The following is a 19,202-nucleotide window of genomic DNA, read 5'->3' on the forward strand; positions in this document are numbered from 1 at the left end:
TCATCGAATAAAAAAAATTGGTAAATTTGTTCATTGTCAACATGTATGATTTCAAAAAATCTGAATCTTCAGATAAAGACGTAGTATTTTGTCTGTATTAAATATAGACTTTTGAAACATACGACAGCATATTATTTCTAAATTATTATGAATTTATATTTTTTAGGGGGACAACTCAATAATTACGGCGATTTTAGGGGTTTTTGACATCAACTTTAGGGATAAATATTTTGGAGAGTTGGTAACACTGTCAATAACATAAGTATTAAGTCATAACAGGGTTCCCAACTTAGGGGTTTTCCCCCCAGATTTAGGGGGCAAATAAGTGAAATGGGATTTTTTAGGGGTCTGAAATTTTTAGGGGTATTTTCAGGGATTTTTTGGCTCTTTAATATTTTTAAATTGATGATAATTTTAATATTTCTTTCTTGGCCTAGCGACTTATAACGACATATAATACGTTATTCTACAACCACTCTGAGGCAATTGGAGGCAATTTTCATCGAATAAAAAAAATTGGTATATTTGTTCATTGTCAACATGTATGGATTTCAAAAAATCTAAATCTTAAGATAAAGACATAGTATTTTGTCTGTATTAAATATAGACTAATTACTAAATTAAGCATATTATTTTTAAATTATTATGAATTTATATTTTTTAGGGGGACAACTCAATAATTAAGGCGATTTTAGGGGTTTTTGACACCAGCTTTAGAGATAAATATTTTGGAGAGTTGGTAACACTGAGTCATAACGTAACCTCAACGATTTCATTTTAATTTTATATTTTCATTCTAAAATTTAAACAGAACGTATTTAAAACTTTACTACTTGTTTTAAATATGTAAAATAATTATTGTTATAGAAGACCTTTATTTAAATAGTATCAGTGTAACCAACGATGGCTCTTAATTTAAAATCTCTTCATTTGCGATCTCTGTATCCAACCTTCCGCAATTACTGTGATTACAAATCGATATACGAACGTGATGAAGCGGGTCCTCAGCCGCGTAAAGTCCACGGGACTGTTTACCCAGACTGGCGCCGACCATGGGTGCAGCGTGACGGTGAATGGCACAGCAAACTTTCCATTTTCGTGGAGAAAAGTCCTAGTATGCATATACTAAATGCCATGCAAAAAATCCCCAGTTTAACAATACAAGATATTAAAGAATGGTGGACAGATATGAAAGTAGTACAAGAGATCGAAAACCAAAAGTATTTACCAGAAAGAGTAGCAGCTTTGGGCATAAATTTGGCAGCAGTGCATTTTTTTACCTATCGACAGTGTGCAGTCAGGTAGATGGTTTAGTAATTCTCCCGAATAGCGCTTGCCTGCTCCTCTACTGTACTTGTATTTTCTAGCCAAAATACTAATAAAAAAATACATATATTTGCCAAAATGATTACAGAACTAAATAGTGGAACTAATACCAGAAGTCTTCATGTGCACAAAATTCAATTTTTCACAAAGCCAAAGAACCACAAATTGATCAGGATTACCTCATTATCATCTGTGATCTATGTGCTAATCCAGTATAATCTATTTCCAATCCAAATTACAGCCATTTTATATAATAGTTTTTATGTGAAAGAATAACAAGAATCTATAAAAACTTACACATATAAACTAATATTATAAAGAGGAAAGATTTGATTGTTTGCACTGAAACTACTGAACCAATTTGAAAAATTCTTTAACTGTTAGGAAGCTACACTATCCTCCATATTCCTATGGGAACAGGAACCACATAGGTGAAACCATGCGACATCTGCTAGTTTATTATATTTTGATGCTGACTTGCAGTATTATCTACTGAGTTAAATAAGGGCAATGAAGTTAATTTTGTTTTATAATGTAATGCTGTGCTAATGATAAGTCTGTAAACAATTAATACACTAATAATAATTTGTTAATAAAAAATTAAGTATTTATAAAGAAATTATAATTTTCCAGATTAAAAGGCCAACAACAGTGGATATCTGGTGATTTAACAACATTGAACCTCCCAGATTCATATAAAGATGGTTATTATGTGGAAGCTGTGGACTGCAGTAAGTTTCACCACAACGGAATAAGATATGAGGGCCTACAAAACTTGTCAGGCTTAAATTTTCTCAAAGGGCTTTCTCTGAAGAATAATAAACATGTAGATGTTTGGTGTTTAGATAGAATAGCTGGAAATAACGGAAGTAGCTTAGAATATTTAAACATTGAGGGATGCAACCTCTGCCCTGGTGGAATATATGCAATAGCAAGGATGGAGGCTCTAAAGTTATTGAAAATTACTGACCCTGGTGATAATGTTGAATTACAAGTGGCCTTGTCTATGCTTGAGCAAGAAAGGCCTAATTTATTTATTAATGCAAGTAATGATAATGATGAAAATGATTTAGAAGAAATATAGATTGCTTTATAATTTTAGATTAGACTCAAAAGATTTATTTAAGAACTGTATATAATAAAATAGTAAATTAATTCAAATGTATTTTTTTCATGAAACAAACATGCATTGTCTCTTTCAAGAAATCTTCAATAGTTCCACTTTAATTGAAATCTGCTATCTTGAGTGCTATCCTTGCTTTTTGATCAAACATCTAATCTCTGAGCATAAACATTTTTATTGGAAAAATAGGGGAATATTAAAAATTATGAATGTTATTTAAATGGGTACATACCACAACAAAAAGACGAGATTTTTAATGTCAATATTTCGACCCAGTTGTATGGATTGTGGTGACGTTCAACTGAAGTTGCGAGATGAGAAGTGAAGTCAGCTGTTAGGGGCAAAATCAATCTACCCTCTTTCTCGTCTTTTTATCGTGGTATGTACCCGTTTAAATAACATTCATAATGAACAACCACAAAATAAGTTTAAAATCATTAGAATATTAAACATGTTAAAACAATAAGTATACAAAGTTAACCAGTTGAATTATGATAATCTTTAGGATTATTTATAAGGACGGGAAGTACACAATGTCTTCTTGAAGCATAATTAAAATTGCAGTGCTTCAATGTCATCTCTTTCCTTGCATATATTTATCTCAACAACCCAAGGGCTTTTGCATATTAGATTATTTTTTTTTATTATCATTTTGTATATCTTTTTAGACTAAACAAGATGAGCAAGTAATTACTTGTTCATCTTGTTTATAGTCTAAAAAATGTAGTCTTTTTGAAAATAGAAAAGCCTTCAAATTACTAAAGAAAAATGTGTTTTAAAAGCTCAATGAAGTTAAGTAGATACCATCAAGTTCTTGCACTGAATCTAATCCAATTCCATTCCATCTTTAGAAGTCTTTCTCTCTTTATGCATGTATCTGCAAATAAATAAATTGATTGATTGATTGATAAGTTTAAGGGGTTGTAGCTCAATTGAGTCAAAGAATGCTATCAACAATGCCTCTCAAATATTTTTTTATATGCAAAGTGGAATTGTGTAAACTCTGTAGTGTCATCTTGCTCGCAAGATGTCAAGGCAGTGTGGATCAAATGCAGGGTGGCTCAGGTACTAATGTGGAGGATAAATAAAAAACAATAATGCTTTCGAGGTTTTTATGTTTTAACATAAGTTCGTACAATGATCCAATATGCTTGAACAATCTGTCCACATTTCTATGTGTCGGTTGTCTACCTGCACAGGGTGAGTTTATCATCTCTGTTGTCTTTGATTGGGTACAATCACTAAATCGCTATTTATTGGTCCATTCAGTTGGATTCATAAATGTTTTAAAAAACTTCTCCTATGTGATTAATGTTTCAGATATTTCTCTTAAAGGTCATTTTGTCTAATTCAATCTAGTAATAGGTACATTAAAATTGAACACTTAAATCTAAATAAACTGTCTAAACAAGATATTTACATGTATGCCATTTGACTAAACAATTAGACTAATGCCTTATTTAGAAAGTAATAAATAACGAATATGAAATGCTTCATTCAAAATGTCCTTTTTGAAATAATAGCTAATTATTCTTAAAATACAACATTATATAACTTGTTTATAAGCAACAAAGTTAGTTCAGTCTAAAAGGGTTTGCCTATTACAGTTTATTGACTGACAAAGCCTAGAACTGTATTAGTGTTGTTAAATCTGAATACAACCTTTGCAGCCTTATACAAAGTGAACATCTTGTCAAATTAAATTATTGAGTTAACTTTGAACTATACAAAATTGAGATTTTACAACAATTGTATTATACAAAATCAACTCCGTATTACATAGTAATGGACAAAGAGCCTGTGAATGTCAGACTTTCGTTTTATAAATGCACAAAAGGTTGTCAGCTGATACTCCTACCATAGGTAAGTGTGTCCATAGATGCCTATGCCTAATAGGCATCTATGGATTATGAACTCAGACCAAATATTTACAAATGAGACGTACCTAACTTCATCTTTTAATAAACTAGAAGTTACTGACTGTTTAAAAAAATATCTAGACAACTCAGCATTTTTAGGGAGCTCTTTAAACGACGAAAACTATTACAACAATGAAACATCGATTAATAAGAGATAGTTTTTATAAACGCGTTAGATCTTGACCATATACTTTGCTTTGACAGAGGGGTAACGTCTAACGAGGCAGATGAGAGTTTGAGACATGGTGGCTTAGGAAGATAGAATGCTTGAAAGGTACCAGACCCTCAATTATCAAAGCCACAACGGTCTAAACTCGCTAGTTGCCTACTATACAGCAAAAAGTAGTAAAATGTAATCCCTCACATCTAGTACTGTCAGGGAAAAAAACAAAAAGTTTTCACTTCAGAAATGCCAAAAGTAAAAAAAGGAATCTCTTTTTTTCCTTGGTTAAGCGTGCGCCCAAAAGTTGGAAACATCCTACATAGTCAAGTCACAAGTCATATTTATTTTAAGCGAGCATTTTCGTTTCTTTTGTGAGAAATCTTTAGGATATATTTGTGCCCCTCCAAGGCTACGCCACTATTTCTGTACTTACCCATGGTAACAGGCTAACAAACTTGCAGTTTCATAAAATTAGGAAAGTCTAGCAATCATTAATGACAAACTCTTGTTCTATAACTAAGTTCTGAAAGTCAATAAGGCACTTGTAATACGCAGCATTAGGGTTTTCATATTTGTTATTATGCTAACACACTGAAAGACATCCATACCATTCAACATATTAACATCTCCATTAAAACAAACTTAAATGTACGGGACAATATTAAAGCAAATTGAAACATCACTACAAACAATCACAAGCGAAATATAAATTGTATAATCGTGTCATATTGCAACAGAAAATGGATTATAATACTTAAGTTATTATTTATTATGTAAAATCAAAATAAAAGTTAATGTTTTAAAAACTAAAACCTGACACTAAAGTGAAATGAAACATATCATTACTTAAAAAAAGCGATTGTTAACACCCAGAAATAGTCGTAATTAAATAAAATTCATCAACAAATTACAATAATTGTGCAATATGTATCTAAATAATACACATTATCTTGTAAATAAATTATAATGTTTAAATAAATATCAATGAATGATTTAAACATCAATTGTTTTTTTTTTTTAAATTGTTATTAAATTACTCATAATAAAATGAAAAGCGAAAAGTTACGTTGTGTAGATATGTGGGTGTAAAAATTTTTTTTTAAAAGAATCGGATTTTTTGAAATAGAAATTAATGATTTTGAATGTTAAAAACATATTGAATTTTTAAAGTAAATCCAATGGCACGTTATTTTATTCTGCATATCGACATTAATTTTTTAATATAAATAAGTTAGATTATAATGTGTGAAAAACGAAAAGCTACCAAAAGTGTGACAAATATTTTATATATCCATAGACCGTAATTTCTCATAATGCTCGTTATTTCTCTTACGAAATAAAAAATTCGTTTCGATGTATACCTACTAACAAGTTCGCTCGAATCGAATCGATATCTACATAAAAAAAGAACAGAAAATATAACCACGTAGGGTATTATTATCATTTAAAAAAGAAAAAGCTTGCAGAAGAACTCTCAATAATATCTGTATAAGTAAAAATTTTTTTACCTTGCGCACATTTACACACCGCTCTGTGGTGTCTATGACGAAGTACAAGATGTGACGTCACACCGAAAATTATTCTTAGACACCACAAAGAAGAATATGTGAATCTGTGTGTAAATATCTATTACATCTATTGCTCGTACAAGTTTACCACCACTGCAAGAGAGAACGATATATGAATGTTATTATTGATTGGCGGAATTCGGCCTTCTATTTGTAATTTAACTGTATATGACAATATTACTATATTATGGTAACAATAAAGCTTATAATATGTGCCAGCAATGATTTCAACAAATTGACTACACAAAACATTAGTATCAATTCAAGTGTTTTAAACTAACTGCAAACCCTACTCAGGGATATGACGATAAAGACTCCAGTGAATCAAAAGGAGTTGCAAAACTAACTCGGGGATATGACGATAGAGACGCAAGGGAATCAAAAAGAATTGCAAAACTGACTCAGGGCTATGACGATAGAGACGCAAGGGAATCAAAAGGAATTGCTAAACTGACTCGGGAATATGACGATAGAGACGCAAGGGAATCAAAAAGAATTGCAAAACTGACTCAGGGATATGACGATAGAGACACAAGGGAATCGCAAGGAATTGCAAAACTGACTCGGGGATATGACGATAGAGACTCAAAGGAATCAAAAAGAATTGCAAAACTGACTCGGGGATATGACGATAGAGACGCAAGGGAATCAAAAGGAATTGCAAAACTGACTCAGGATGTTTAAGACTCGGAAGTGTATAAAAAATAACTGCAAAATTTACTTAGGGATATGACGATAGAAACTGTAGTGTATCAAAACGAACTGCAAAACTGACTCATGAAGGGATGTCTTTAGAGACTTAGGATATATGAAAATGAGTTCAGGGATATGACATACTGACTATCAAAACTAACAAAAGGGATATGATAATTTATTCTTCATTTAAAAAAAATACTGAACTGCAATTACTTTTCTACACCGGAATTGATACCAACATTTATTCATTACACAGATTAACGCCGAATATTAAAAAAAAAAGACATCCAAAAATTTTGTTTTAATTTTTCGTTTCATTAGTACCAAACTACGCTATCAAAGATAGATTTAACAGTGCGAAAATATCTCTTACGTTATAGACATTGTATTATTATTATTATTTAATTTTTATTAATAAATTCTCTTCACTTCCAGACTCCTAAAGCAATTATATAATACATAATAATTATATAGTACGCCAAAAAGAGATCATTTATTAAAATACAATTTTGTAAGAATTACAGCGTGTTTTATTTATATAAAACAGTTCATTGAACTCTTGAAACAAAGATGTTGCAAGATTACACAGCTCATTCATAGACACTAAATTTATGTTTTATATTTTAAAAATTAGCTATTCAGTCTCAGTGGAAACCACAAACAGACCTACATCCGATTAAGGAAACAACAATACAGTTGCATATAAATAAAACACCCTCTATATATATACATATAATCATTTGTATTGGCCAAAACGTGTTGAATACATAGACAAAATGCACAATTTCATTATTATTAGTGTCTACATAAAAGAAAGAACTCCTAATTACTTTGAGAGCCGGTAACGCTTACATCTATAGACAATAAACTAATTATTATTATTTACATTGAGATTGTTAATATATAAATATTGATTTATCTAATGTCGTTAATGATTTGAGCTGATTTCCGTAAACGATGATCGGTTGATATAATTATTATTTATGTTTGAAAATCACTACACAACTTACTAACTAACTTAGTAAGAAGACATATTAAGGCTCTGTATTCACTAAAAAAAAAAAACTCTATTGTACCATTTCCAAAAGATCGTCACGCATGGTCGAATGTGGAATGACAGGTTTCATACAAAATTAATCGATCCATCTACATTTACAATTAGGTTACGCCAGCTACACACGGTCAAGTAAAGTGTCAAGTCTGCAACTTTTATAATTTTGATTGTGTAAGTGCCGTAGGCTCTTTAATGGAACCTCAGTGGCATCACCGGGGGGTTCGGGCGAGCGAGAAGCATTGCCTAATTGGGCCCAAAGGCAGAAGCACTATACAGTGTATTTTAAAAATACCGTCTGATCCGAAATGTGCGTGTAAGCATTATAATATTATAAACAGAAAAAATATTTAAAAAAATATTATTCAATAATTAAGCATTTTTATCGTAATAATAAAGTTTCTAATTTTAAACATAAATTGTCCCAAAACTTGGAAAATTTAAAAAGTGACAACACTGCTGCTGACATCCCAAAGCGCGCTGTACACTTGACAGTGTGTGGTTGGCGTTACGACTATTATAATTACGAAGCAGAAATTACGGATACCATTTTGCAAATACGCGTATGCGTTACATATTAAATTAAATCCGTCAACCCAAATTCGACCTAACCGAATAGACACGGTCAAACTCAAACCACTCTGCTTAACATAAACAACTGTACACAATAAGATTTAAATTAAATAAGTAGATATCCATTTATAAAAAAAATGTTTAATTGTTATATTAAAACACGTGGAAGACCAACATCACAACATAAATAGAAAAAAAAACGATGCATTTCTTCAAATATGACTTAAACAATAATTCAATATGTCGGCACCATAGTTATGATAGCATAACGTACATTTAATATTCTTTAATCAACCACAATATTGCTTATAAATTTTGAAAAAAGCTTTAATATAAGAAAAAAAAAATAAAAAGGAAAAATATTTTTTTCGATTCTTATTGCAAATCCCATCATAAAGTATACAAAAACAGTACATTGTCATTGCTATGTAGCATTTGGTACTGTAAATGCAACGGTTTATATCTGAAATATTTATAGCAAATTTTAACGAAAGTAATAAATAAATTTATTACTCGAAATAAACAATAATTAATACACAACAATCCATGTGACTTAAGTAGTGTGCACTTGCATGCATCAATTTTATTTTAAGTCACAATTACCATATACTATTTTTATAGCAATCAACACTTAAACCTGCATTTAAAAGTACAGCTAAACGTATTAAGTAATTGCAGGTTAAGCTGTAAAAAAAATATTGTAATACTCCATCCATAATTCCATTCATATAAATACTAAAATGAATATCTTATACATAGATTATCAAAAATTACATACAGTAAAATGTATTGAGATCGTGCTCTTTATGAGTCAAGTGCTAGTTTTATCGAAGAAAGTAGAATGAATATTTGTGTTATTTTTTTTTTGTAATTTGAAAATATCCTGACCCACGTTCTAAAGCGAAAGCCGCATCAATTATGATGTTCTATTGATGACGATTTCATATTTTTTGATGACAAGTTTGCTTTGATTGTACTGGTTGTAAGGCAGCTCGCACATTAGGCAGCCACAACCGACAGACTAATTCACTATCTGTGCTAGATGACATGTACGCTACGTAAATTGAGATTTCATGTAACAAATGTTACTAATGTAACTGTGCTTACTGGTGGATATCATACAGTAGGTAAATGACATTTTGTCAATTGTATTGATGTTTATTTATAAAAATTAAATAAAGACCAAAATAGGGAATAGGCCACCAGGTAAATTGTTAAAAAGGCACGACTATTCGGTGCGACCAAGCAATACGTAAAAAAAGATAAGTGTTTTAGCTTCCTTACATCCAATGCGACATATCTCATTGTTTGAAGTGTAAACATAAACGCGCTAATAACAAAAATAATCGTAACTTCGTTGAAATCTAACGATCTGTTCTAGCGATGACTTCATTCATTCGGGTCGTGGTCGTGAATGCCTAGTGTGCGAGCCCCCTAAGAAAAGACAAGCGCGTTAGTGTAAATAAACTACACGAAAGTCGCATCATTATCAGCCGATGGAAGTCCACTGCTGGACATAGGCCTCTTGCATGGACTTCCTAACAAAACGGTCTCGAGCCGCCAGCATCCAGCGGCTCCCTGCAACCCGCTTGATGTCTTCGGTCCATCTAGTGGGGGGTCGACCAACACTGCGCTTTTCGGTTCGGCGCACCTTGGGACCCCCATCTACGTTAAGTATACGTATAAGTCCTGTCTACGATACAATAATTAAAGCCCAAATTTCATCATAAAATAGAATACAACAGTATCTATTAGAGTTACTCGGTCGAGAGTGGGAGGTTTAGCGAACATTGTTAGATTTTTTTTTTAATTTTCAGTGTCAGTCAATGTAACGCAACTCTGCATCGCCCACATTAAAATAGTTTATAGTACAGTAAAATCTTAAACTCGGATAACTACGAAAACTAAAATGTGTCAATTGAAAATACATAATGTGCTTATTATATTAATATGTATAAAATATGAAAGTCATAAGTGCGCGGAGACCTATTTTATTATTGACTTCTTTAGAATAAACGATTTTTCCGACATCTTAACTTCTATAGACACGTAAAGACATTTTAAATATGGCTGTGGTCTATTGAAAAGTTACATTTGCGTTTTTAGAGGACGTAACTTTATTTTTTTGACACGTAGGTCAATGGAACGCTAAATTCAATATTGTGGGGTCTCCACCCTTGTCACGGCCGCCATCTTGAAAATAGGGGTTGAAATGGCGACCCAACAAACTTGATTTTACCTTCCAATGACCCCCCTACACACAAAAAAAAAAAAAAAATTGCGTCCTCTTACAAACGCAGGGTAAGGCCTAAAAATGTAACACTTCAATGGACTACTAACAAAAGAATGCAATTTATTGTTTTTTTTTTCTTTTATTTCCTTTTGATCAGGCAAAGATCGGTGAATGGTTATCATACATCACGTACGTTAAAACCGATTTCTAAATAGGTCAATTGTAAAATAGGTCGTACGTCCCTAATACTAAATACATCTCACATCAATGCAAACACATTCGCACTCAATTTTTTATTTATTTTTCTCAATTTTATATTTTTTTAAATGTAACCTTTATAGTAAATAACATTTTTACCAATTAGTGCGTGTATAACGCAAAATTTCTACAATTAAATGCAACTAGGCATTTTCGACATTAAATCTCACATTAGCCAAAGAGCTGATGAACGAAATGTCCAGTGATTTTAACGAGTTAACATTTCGTACGGCGTCTCTTGGTCTATTACAACTATGTCACATTAGGTATATGTTCTCAACTCCATTGCACAAATTCTGTAGACGCAGATCGTTTCAACAACTCCAAAACTTCACAACCAAAAACTATGAAATCTAACAAAACTATCAACTTTTCACACAATTCATGTTATTGAATGACAATGGATCACTATAATTCTAATACAAATGGTGGAACCGAGTTTCCTGCTCTCAGACCAATTATAGAAGGACCTGTATCGCACTCATAGTCACGAACAAAATTGTCATTTTCTGAGGAAAACGGGCTTAGATTTGGTATATATCTTATACTAAACTAGAAGTTTTTGCCCGTTTTTTACACAATTCAATTGCACAAAAAGGATATTTTTACGGAGCTTAACAGACGAACACGATTACAGATATTTAACATCGATTCTATAGGGACAGTTTTTATAATCACATTAGATCGTTGATCATATACTTTGACAGAAAAGTAACGTCTAGCGAGGCAGGTCCTACACAATAATTGGTCTGAGTTCCTGCTAAAATGACTTAATAAGACCTTAGCAAATGTCCATTATTTTCGACCTTATATCAACCATTTATGAATCAATGGATAACAGTAACATTACTGCTAACTATTTAATACAATACTGCGATTCTCACCTGATGTCAAGTGAAAGTTAAAACTTGCTCAAAATAAGCTTTCGGATTTTTAACCAACTTCCAAAAAGGAGGTTCTATGTTCGGCTGTATGTTTTTTTTACCGTTGTTCTGAATGTTAAATCGAATAGCATTGCCAGCAATAGGGATAGGATATGGTGGAAACTGCCACGGCATAACCAATAGTATGACATTTCTCACGTTCATCAATAAAGACTAAGTTATTCGCTAACTTAAGGCCAGCAGTAGAACTCTAAAACAGGCTGATTGTGATGATTGTGACACTTAACATCAAGTGAGACTTGTTCGACAAGTATAAGCATTAAAACACTAGATGAAATTGGTATGGTCCCGCTTTGACGGCGATTTGACATTTGTATCATACAACAACAAAACTTAATACACAACTCGTGTGCATTAACTTGACACCAGTGTGCCTAGTGGGAGTTTTCAATATTTTCATAATGTTACGATCGCGTTGACGTAAACGCGAATTCATATGGAATTGAAACAGTTGTGCAGTAGTGCCACTAGATGGCGCTGTTTCAATTCCTTAGAAATTCGCGTTTACGTTAACGCGATAGTAACAGTATCAAACTGCCACTAGGCCCTCTGTTTACAAACACAACCATACAAACACAGAGTGCCCAGTAGGAGTTTTCAATGTTTTCATATTGTGACGAGCGCATAAACGCAAACGCGAATTTCTAAGGATTGAAACAGCGCCACCTAGTGACAATACTGCACAACTGTTTTAATTCCTTAGAAATAGGGATGTGACAGTTTTTTAAATTGTATATAAATTAAAAGTATGCTAATAGTAAAGCAGTCCTGTAAAAGTAACAGGGTATCTGCGATCATTACTTTCGGATACACATGGATTTATAGGGTCTGATTTGCGGCGCTGCTGCGGATCCCAGAAAAACGCTCCATACAAAATGACACGAATTATTGACGTAGTTGGCTCGCTGATCGTTAGATTTCAACAAAATTACAAATATCTATGTTATTTGTGCGTTTATGTTTATAGTTCAGATATTGAAAAATGTCACGTTTAATGTAAGGAAGCTAAAACTGTATGATTTTTCATCTAATTACGGTAAAAGAATTTTAGTACATTTTGAAATTTTATAATCTTATTTATTTTGCAAATATTTTTTAAAACAATTTTTGCTTTTTATGTATAAATTAGTTAATATTGACCTCATTTAACATAATGTCTCTAAATCAACAACAAACCCATTCATCATCCCCATTCGCGTTTACGTTTACGCGATAGTCACAGTATGTAAACATTGAAAACTCCCACTAGGCACTCTGTACTCTGTCAGGTGTCACGTTAACCCGCACGTGCTATATGTAATGTACTGTAAAGTGTTAAGAAGTGATTAATACAAGTGATCTGCTGTCTACTCTCGCACCACAATGGAGATGGTGTAGCCGTATCGCTAACTGGCCGTCGACGTTGGCTGCAACGCGCCCGACACTATCGGCGAGTTTACATCTGTGAAGAGAATACCCTTTTCATCATCTCTTGTGATTTAAAAAAAAAGCTCCCCTCTACCTTGCTTATGCGAAAACATTGCTATGAATCATAGACAAGAATACGTAGACGGGCTATTAAACAATTAATAATATCAAGAGTAAGAAGGCGCGATTGGGAAATTATTAAGGCGTGAGCAGGACGAGACTTAAATGTTTTGTCTCCATTAACGTATGGGATTTCTGTTCATTTCAGACAAATTTTCGTGTGTCGAGTTTTGTTTGAGAAAACTTAGTTTCGAGAGTTTTGCTCTATAACGATTACAGACAATATTTTTCATTAAAATTGTACAGTTATACGGTGAATTGCAGTATACTTGGCTGTAATAGCCGTGGTGAGCGAAAACATCCAAACATAACCTTTCATCAGTAATATGGCACTTTTTGTCTCTCATTGTATAATGCTAGCACCGACTCCATAGTATTTTCCCTCCACGCTATGAATACATAAAAAAAATATTTTTAAATATTCCTTTGGCTCGTATTGCAAAATAAATATTTATACAATAAATTTTTTAATGTAATGACGTCTCAAAAAAATATCATGTTTTTTTTTCTATCTAGTAGAACGATAATGATCAATTATTTAAGACCATTAAAAAACGTGTCAACTAGCCTATTAGTAGTTGAAGCGACCACTCACTGGTAGGTGTGTTGACCTCCGAGTGCGGCGTCAGGTTGGTGGTGTGCGCCATCACCTTCTGGCGCACCTCGCGTATCTTCAGTTGCAACGACGTCTTCGTCGGGAATATGTCTGTGTGCGCCGCCTGTCAATTACAGAACACCATTTATGCACTATTTATGATATTTTATATTGGAATAAAAAAAAGCCGAGCCGTAATAGCCAAGTGGATATGCCCCTCTGCCTCCGATTCCGGAGGGCTGGAAACCGGTCCGGGGCATGCACCTCCGGCAGCTTGACTGGCTCTGCTAGTGAAATGTCGGCTCACTGCTAAGCTCGAGTCTCCTCTCAGGTTAGGATTAGGCCTTAGTCCACCACGCTGGCCCGATGCGGATTGGCAGACTGCACTAACGCAGAGAATCAAGATAATTCTCTGGTGTGAAGGTTTCCTCACGATGTTTATCCTCCACCGTTTTAGAAACGTGATATTTAATTTCTTAAAATGCACGCAACTGAAAAGTTAGAGGTGCATGCTCCGGGCCGGATTCGACCCACACCCTCCGGTGACAGTCCTGACATTTCCGTCATCATCATCATCATCAGCCGATGGACGTCCACTGCTGGACATAGGCCTCTTGCATGGAATTCCAAACAAAACGGTCTCGTTCCGCCAGCATCTAGCGGCTCCCTGCAACCCGCTTGATGTCTTCAGTCCATCTAGTAGGGGGTCGACCAACACTGCGCTTTCCGGTGCGGGGTCGCCATTACAGCACCTTGGGACCCCAACGCTTATCGGCTCTTCGAACTATGTGGCCTGCCCATTGCCACTTCAGCTTTGCGACTCGCTGAGCTATGTCAGTGACTTTAGTTCGTCTGCGGATCTCCTCATTTCTGATTCGATCACACAGAGAAACCCCAAGCATAGCTCGCTCCATTACTCCAGGCACATACCTGGAATTGCGAGGTGGCCTGCGTGGTGGGGAACATGCCCTGCTCCTGGAACAGCTTCATGACCAGGTGGCGCCGCTGCTCGAGCACGCGCCGGTGGCCCGCCTCGCCGCGCGCGCCCGCGCCCGCCGCCGAGCACGGCGTGCGCGGCGACATCTCCTCCATGCTCTCCGCCACTGCGGGCACCGTAGGGGCAATGGACTTTGATAAATACCGCACATACTGCTTTATATACCCAGAGTCACAATTATTCGCACACTTTAATATCATCATCATCATCATTATCAACACATATTCGGCTCACTGCTAAGCTCGAGTCTCCTCTCAGAATGAGAGAGGTTAGGTCAGTAGTCCACCACTCTGGCCCAATGCGGATTGGCAGACTTCACATACGCAGAGAATTAGGAAAATTCTCTGGTATGCAGGGGATGTACACTTGGTGACATATGTTGGAAAGAGAGAAATAAATATTGTCCACGTGTAGTCATAAAATCCAATCGTACAATCACATCGTACAAGAGAACGATATTTTCGATTTCGAAGCTATTAATTAACAATATGTTTTTCTCGTCAAAAGATATTTTGTTCAAGAAACATACTTTTATTAAACCAATTAATTAACCATATTAGTATTATCATCTCCAAATACTTTTATATAGGGGTATACCTGGGTTCCTAAGGCCAAAGTTGTATTGTCCAGTGGGCATTGTCCTTTATATGGCATAACTAGCGGACGCCCGCGATTTCGTCCGCATGGAATTTAGTTTTTCACAAATCCCTCGGGAACCATGGATTTTTTCAGGATAAAAAGTAGCCTATGTGTTAATCCATGCTATACTATATGTCAATACCAAATTCCAGCTAATTCGGTTAAGTAGTCGAGGCGTGAAAGAGTAACAAACATTCATATAATTAAAATCATCAGTTTTCGCAAATCTCGGGAAACCATGGATTTTTTCGGGATAAAAAGTAGCTTATGTGTCAATCCAGAGTAAAATCTTTAAACCAAATCGCTTCAGTAGTAGCGGCGTTAAAGAGTAACAAACATCCATACAAACTTTCGCGTTTATAATATTAAGTAGGATATTAGTAGGATAGTAGGATAACGTTTGCCAAATCAACAAGTAAGTTTGATTGAAGATTAGCGGCTCACCTCTAAAGCTGTCGAGGTTGAAGTCGGGCCCGAAGAAAGTGTTCCCCACTAGCTTGTGCGGCGTGCCGTAGGAGTGCGGTGTGGGCATGCCGTTCCCGTTCATCACTTCCGCCTCGATCTGTGGTGTTACCACCGTCGCTTCTTCATCTGGTAATAATAATAATAGTTTCAATTCAGTTAATACATTCGCTACGGTACTGATTTTTCTGTATTTTCCCCTGGTGCGGTACGAGGTTTTTTGACCTCGTACCGTACCTTGTGGTGCGGAACGAGGTTTATCGACCTCTTAATTCTTAAAGACGCCGAAATCCTTTTTTGCTGGTACGAGGTCAATTGACCTCGTGTCGCAGCGAACGTGTTAACAGTCGCATAGCGATAAACTTCGATTAACACACCATGGATCAACGGTCGGATGCAGAAGCCTGTAATCCTTAAGAAGGTTGCTTGAGTCAAAAGCCTTGCAACAGGAGGGATTACTTTAATTATTTTTTACCAAATAATAAAATTAAAAAAGAATAGGCTAGTTTTTTAGAATTAAAACTATCGTGAGTGTTATTCATATTAATTGATTATGAAACAACGGCTAAAACTCACGTGATATTAGGTCGGAGTATGCCCGACTAGTTTCGAATCATGAGCTGGTTCCAAACTGACAGTTTGGATCGTGCCGCAATGCAAGAACCAGCTCATGACTAAGGGCCCTGTATGGGTTCGATTACTTGATCGATTCTTTGCTGTTCTATCAAAAGAATCGATTCTTTTTAGAAGTTGTTTATAATACAAATTTAATAAAATTAAGGTAGAAATACTTACAAATGAAACATTACTCTATCTTTTATTAAACTACAAGTTTTTGGCCGTTTTTTATGCCATTCAACTAAACAAACCGGCATTTTTAGGGAGCTCTAAAACGATTACAACAATGAAACATCGATTCTATAGCAACAGTTTTTATAAACGCGTTAGATCATTGATTTTTGATCTTTGCCAGAGGGGTAACGGTTAGCGAGGCAGGTCCTGTCATTAATGGTCGAAGATTTCATGGTTTCCTACATTCTGTATAAAAATGTGTTTAATAAGGCAACCTATTTGCAATGTGTCACTATAAATATATCATTTATTTCTTATCACTAATAAATAACAGATGAAGGTTTATATTTCTAATGCCCGATTTCAGACCACGTGACACGCTGGTGTGGCCGTCAGTCCGTCGAGACTTGCCAAGGGTGTGAACGTAGCTTCACTTACCCAGAGCGCTCTTGTGTTTCTTGCGCACGTACAGCTGCGGGCTGCGCGGCACCACGCACGCGCTGGGGCTGCACGCCTCCGGCTTGAACTGCGGCAACGTGCTGAACTTCTGCTCAAAGTTCACCGTCTCCAGCACCCTGTAGGAGGATGACGTAATCGAGCGTTACTTTGCTCATTCATTTATTTATTAGGTTCCTAGCTGACGCCGCACGGTTCCACCCGCGTGGTCCCGTTCCTCGATATTCATAGCCTTCCTCGATAAATGGGCTATCTAAAACTGAAAGATTTTTTTTAGCGCGTTCAACGAAACAAACTCTTCAGCTTTATAATATTAGTATAGAAATATAGATTTACAACGACTTCAGAACAGAACTTTATCAGAACATAAATCTCCTCCATATAAATACTCACCTATCCCGTCCATCCTCGTTGCCTTTCTTGAAGAGGCACTTCTTTGACGAAGGACTCGGTAGGTTCTCCATCTTCTTAGGCGATTGCAGCGGCTCCACGATATCGTGCGGAGTGGTGGGCCCACTCTCTGAGCGTGGTATGTTGGGTTCGCAACCGCCCGTCGAACCGGTCGACGTACCTTGACATATAACACAAACAATAAAACACTCTACAAACTACTAAAATACTCATGTTGAATAATTGGTTCTTTAGTATTGTTTCTATGATAGGATAGACAAATATTACAATGACTTATGTATTTTTCTATATACAGACAAACTTAATGTCGTATTTATAATATTAGAATAGAAGTATGAGTCGAGATAGCCCAGTGGATATGACCTCTGCCTCCGATTTCGGAGGGTGTGGGTACGAATCCGGTCCAGGGCATGCACCTCCAACTTTTCAGTTGTGTGCATTTTAAGAAATTAAATATCACGTGTCTCAAACGGTGAAGGGAAACATGGTAAGGAAACCTGCATACCAGAGAATTTTCTTAATTCTTTGCGTGTGTGAAGTCTGCCAATACACATTGGGCCAGTGTGGTGGACTATTGGCCTAACCCCTCTCATTCTGAGAGGAGATTTGAGCTCAGCAGTGAACCGAATATGGGTTGATAATGATGATAGAAGAATGGATTACAAACCTCGACTAAGTCTCTTCTGTAAAGGTGCTTTGCCCAGCTGGGCTGGTGTAGGCGCCAGGGGGAACGGCCGGGTCTCTTCCATAGGGGTGTCCCATTGCCTGCACAAATATCGTCAGTAAGGTTTTTTTTTTTCTGATTGTGTAAGTGGCGCAGGCTACTAGGCTCAGACTAATTATATAAAGACTAGTATCGCACCCAAATTCGCAAACCAAATTGTCTGTCATTTTCTGAAGAAAACGAGCATAAAGTTGGTATTTTGGCTGGTGGGAGGCTTCGGCCGTTGCTAGTTACCACCCTACCGACAAAGACGCCAAGTGATTTAGAGTTCCGGTACGATGTCGTGTAGAAACCGAAAAGGTGTGTGGATTTTCATCCTCCTCCTAACAAGTTAGCCCGCTTCCATCTTAGACTGCATCACTTACCATCAGGTGAAATTGTAGTCAAGAGCTTTTTATTTTGCCCGTTTTTGCCATTAAACTACACAAAAACGTATTTTTTAACCTGGAACGTAAAAGTTCTTTAACAACACGATTTTTTTATAAACGCATAATCGCATTAGATCGTTGATCATATACTTTGACAAAAAAGTAACGTCTAGCGAGACAGGTCCTTATCTAATTAATCTGAGCGCCGACATCAGCAGCGTCACCGGCGGAAGGGGAAGCGCAGAAGCAACGCCTCATAGAGCCTGAAGGCAGAAGCAGAAGAGATGGGCGGTACGACTCTCCGAGGGCATCTCCTATGGGACTTGTTCTAAAAATATAGGGGTGTCCCATTGCCTGCACAAATATCGTTAGTAAAC

General features: G+C 35.7%; 2 protein-coding genes across 3 annotated transcripts in view; one reads left to right on the forward strand and one right to left on the reverse strand.

The window, feature by feature from the left end:
- Positions 1-746: 746 nt before the first annotated feature.
- LOC112046318 (distal membrane-arm assembly complex protein 2) lies at positions 747-6,641 on the forward strand. The gene is made up of 2 exons (XM_024082929.2): positions 747-1,301; positions 1,960-6,641. The coding sequence occupies exons 1-2, from the start codon at positions 904-906 to the stop codon at positions 2,408-2,410; spliced, it is 849 nt and encodes a 282-aa protein (XP_023938697.2). The 5' UTR covers positions 747-903; the 3' UTR covers positions 2,411-6,641.
- LOC112046310 (uncharacterized) overlaps positions 3,548-19,202 on the reverse strand; it is a 64,310-nt gene continuing 48,655 nt past the window's right edge. For both annotated transcript variants that reach the window (XM_052888308.1, XM_052888309.1), the window contains exons 24-30: positions 18,401-18,498; positions 17,716-17,893; positions 17,305-17,441; positions 16,057-16,203; positions 14,907-15,079; positions 13,977-14,100; positions 3,548-13,295 (exon numbers count right to left, since the gene is read on the reverse strand). In XM_052888308.1, coding sequence (XP_052744268.1) covers positions 13,240-13,295; positions 13,977-14,100; positions 14,907-15,079; positions 16,057-16,203; positions 17,305-17,441; positions 17,716-17,893; positions 18,401-18,498 — 913 coding nt within the window. In that variant the 3' untranslated portion in view covers positions 3,548-13,239. The remainder of the gene's footprint in view (positions 13,296-13,976; positions 14,101-14,906; positions 15,080-16,056; positions 16,204-17,304; positions 17,442-17,715; positions 17,894-18,400; positions 18,499-19,202) is intronic.

Source organism: Bicyclus anynana, chromosome 22 (assembly GCF_947172395.1).
Source record: "Bicyclus anynana chromosome 22, ilBicAnyn1.1, whole genome shotgun sequence".
Taxonomy (NCBI): Eukaryota; Metazoa; Arthropoda; class Insecta; order Lepidoptera; family Nymphalidae; genus Bicyclus; species Bicyclus anynana.

What these genes read in the sequence shown, in the direction of transcription:
- LOC112046318 (XM_024082929.2), top strand. Translation starts at nt 904, where the DNA reads ATGGCTCTTAATTTAAAATCTCTTCATTTGCGATCTCTGTATCCAACC. An exon ending in TATCGACAGTGTGCAGTCAG is followed by an intron (nt 1,302 to 1,959) that starts GTAGATGGTTTA and finishes ATAATTTTCCAG; the next exon opens with ATTAAAAGGCCAACAACAGT.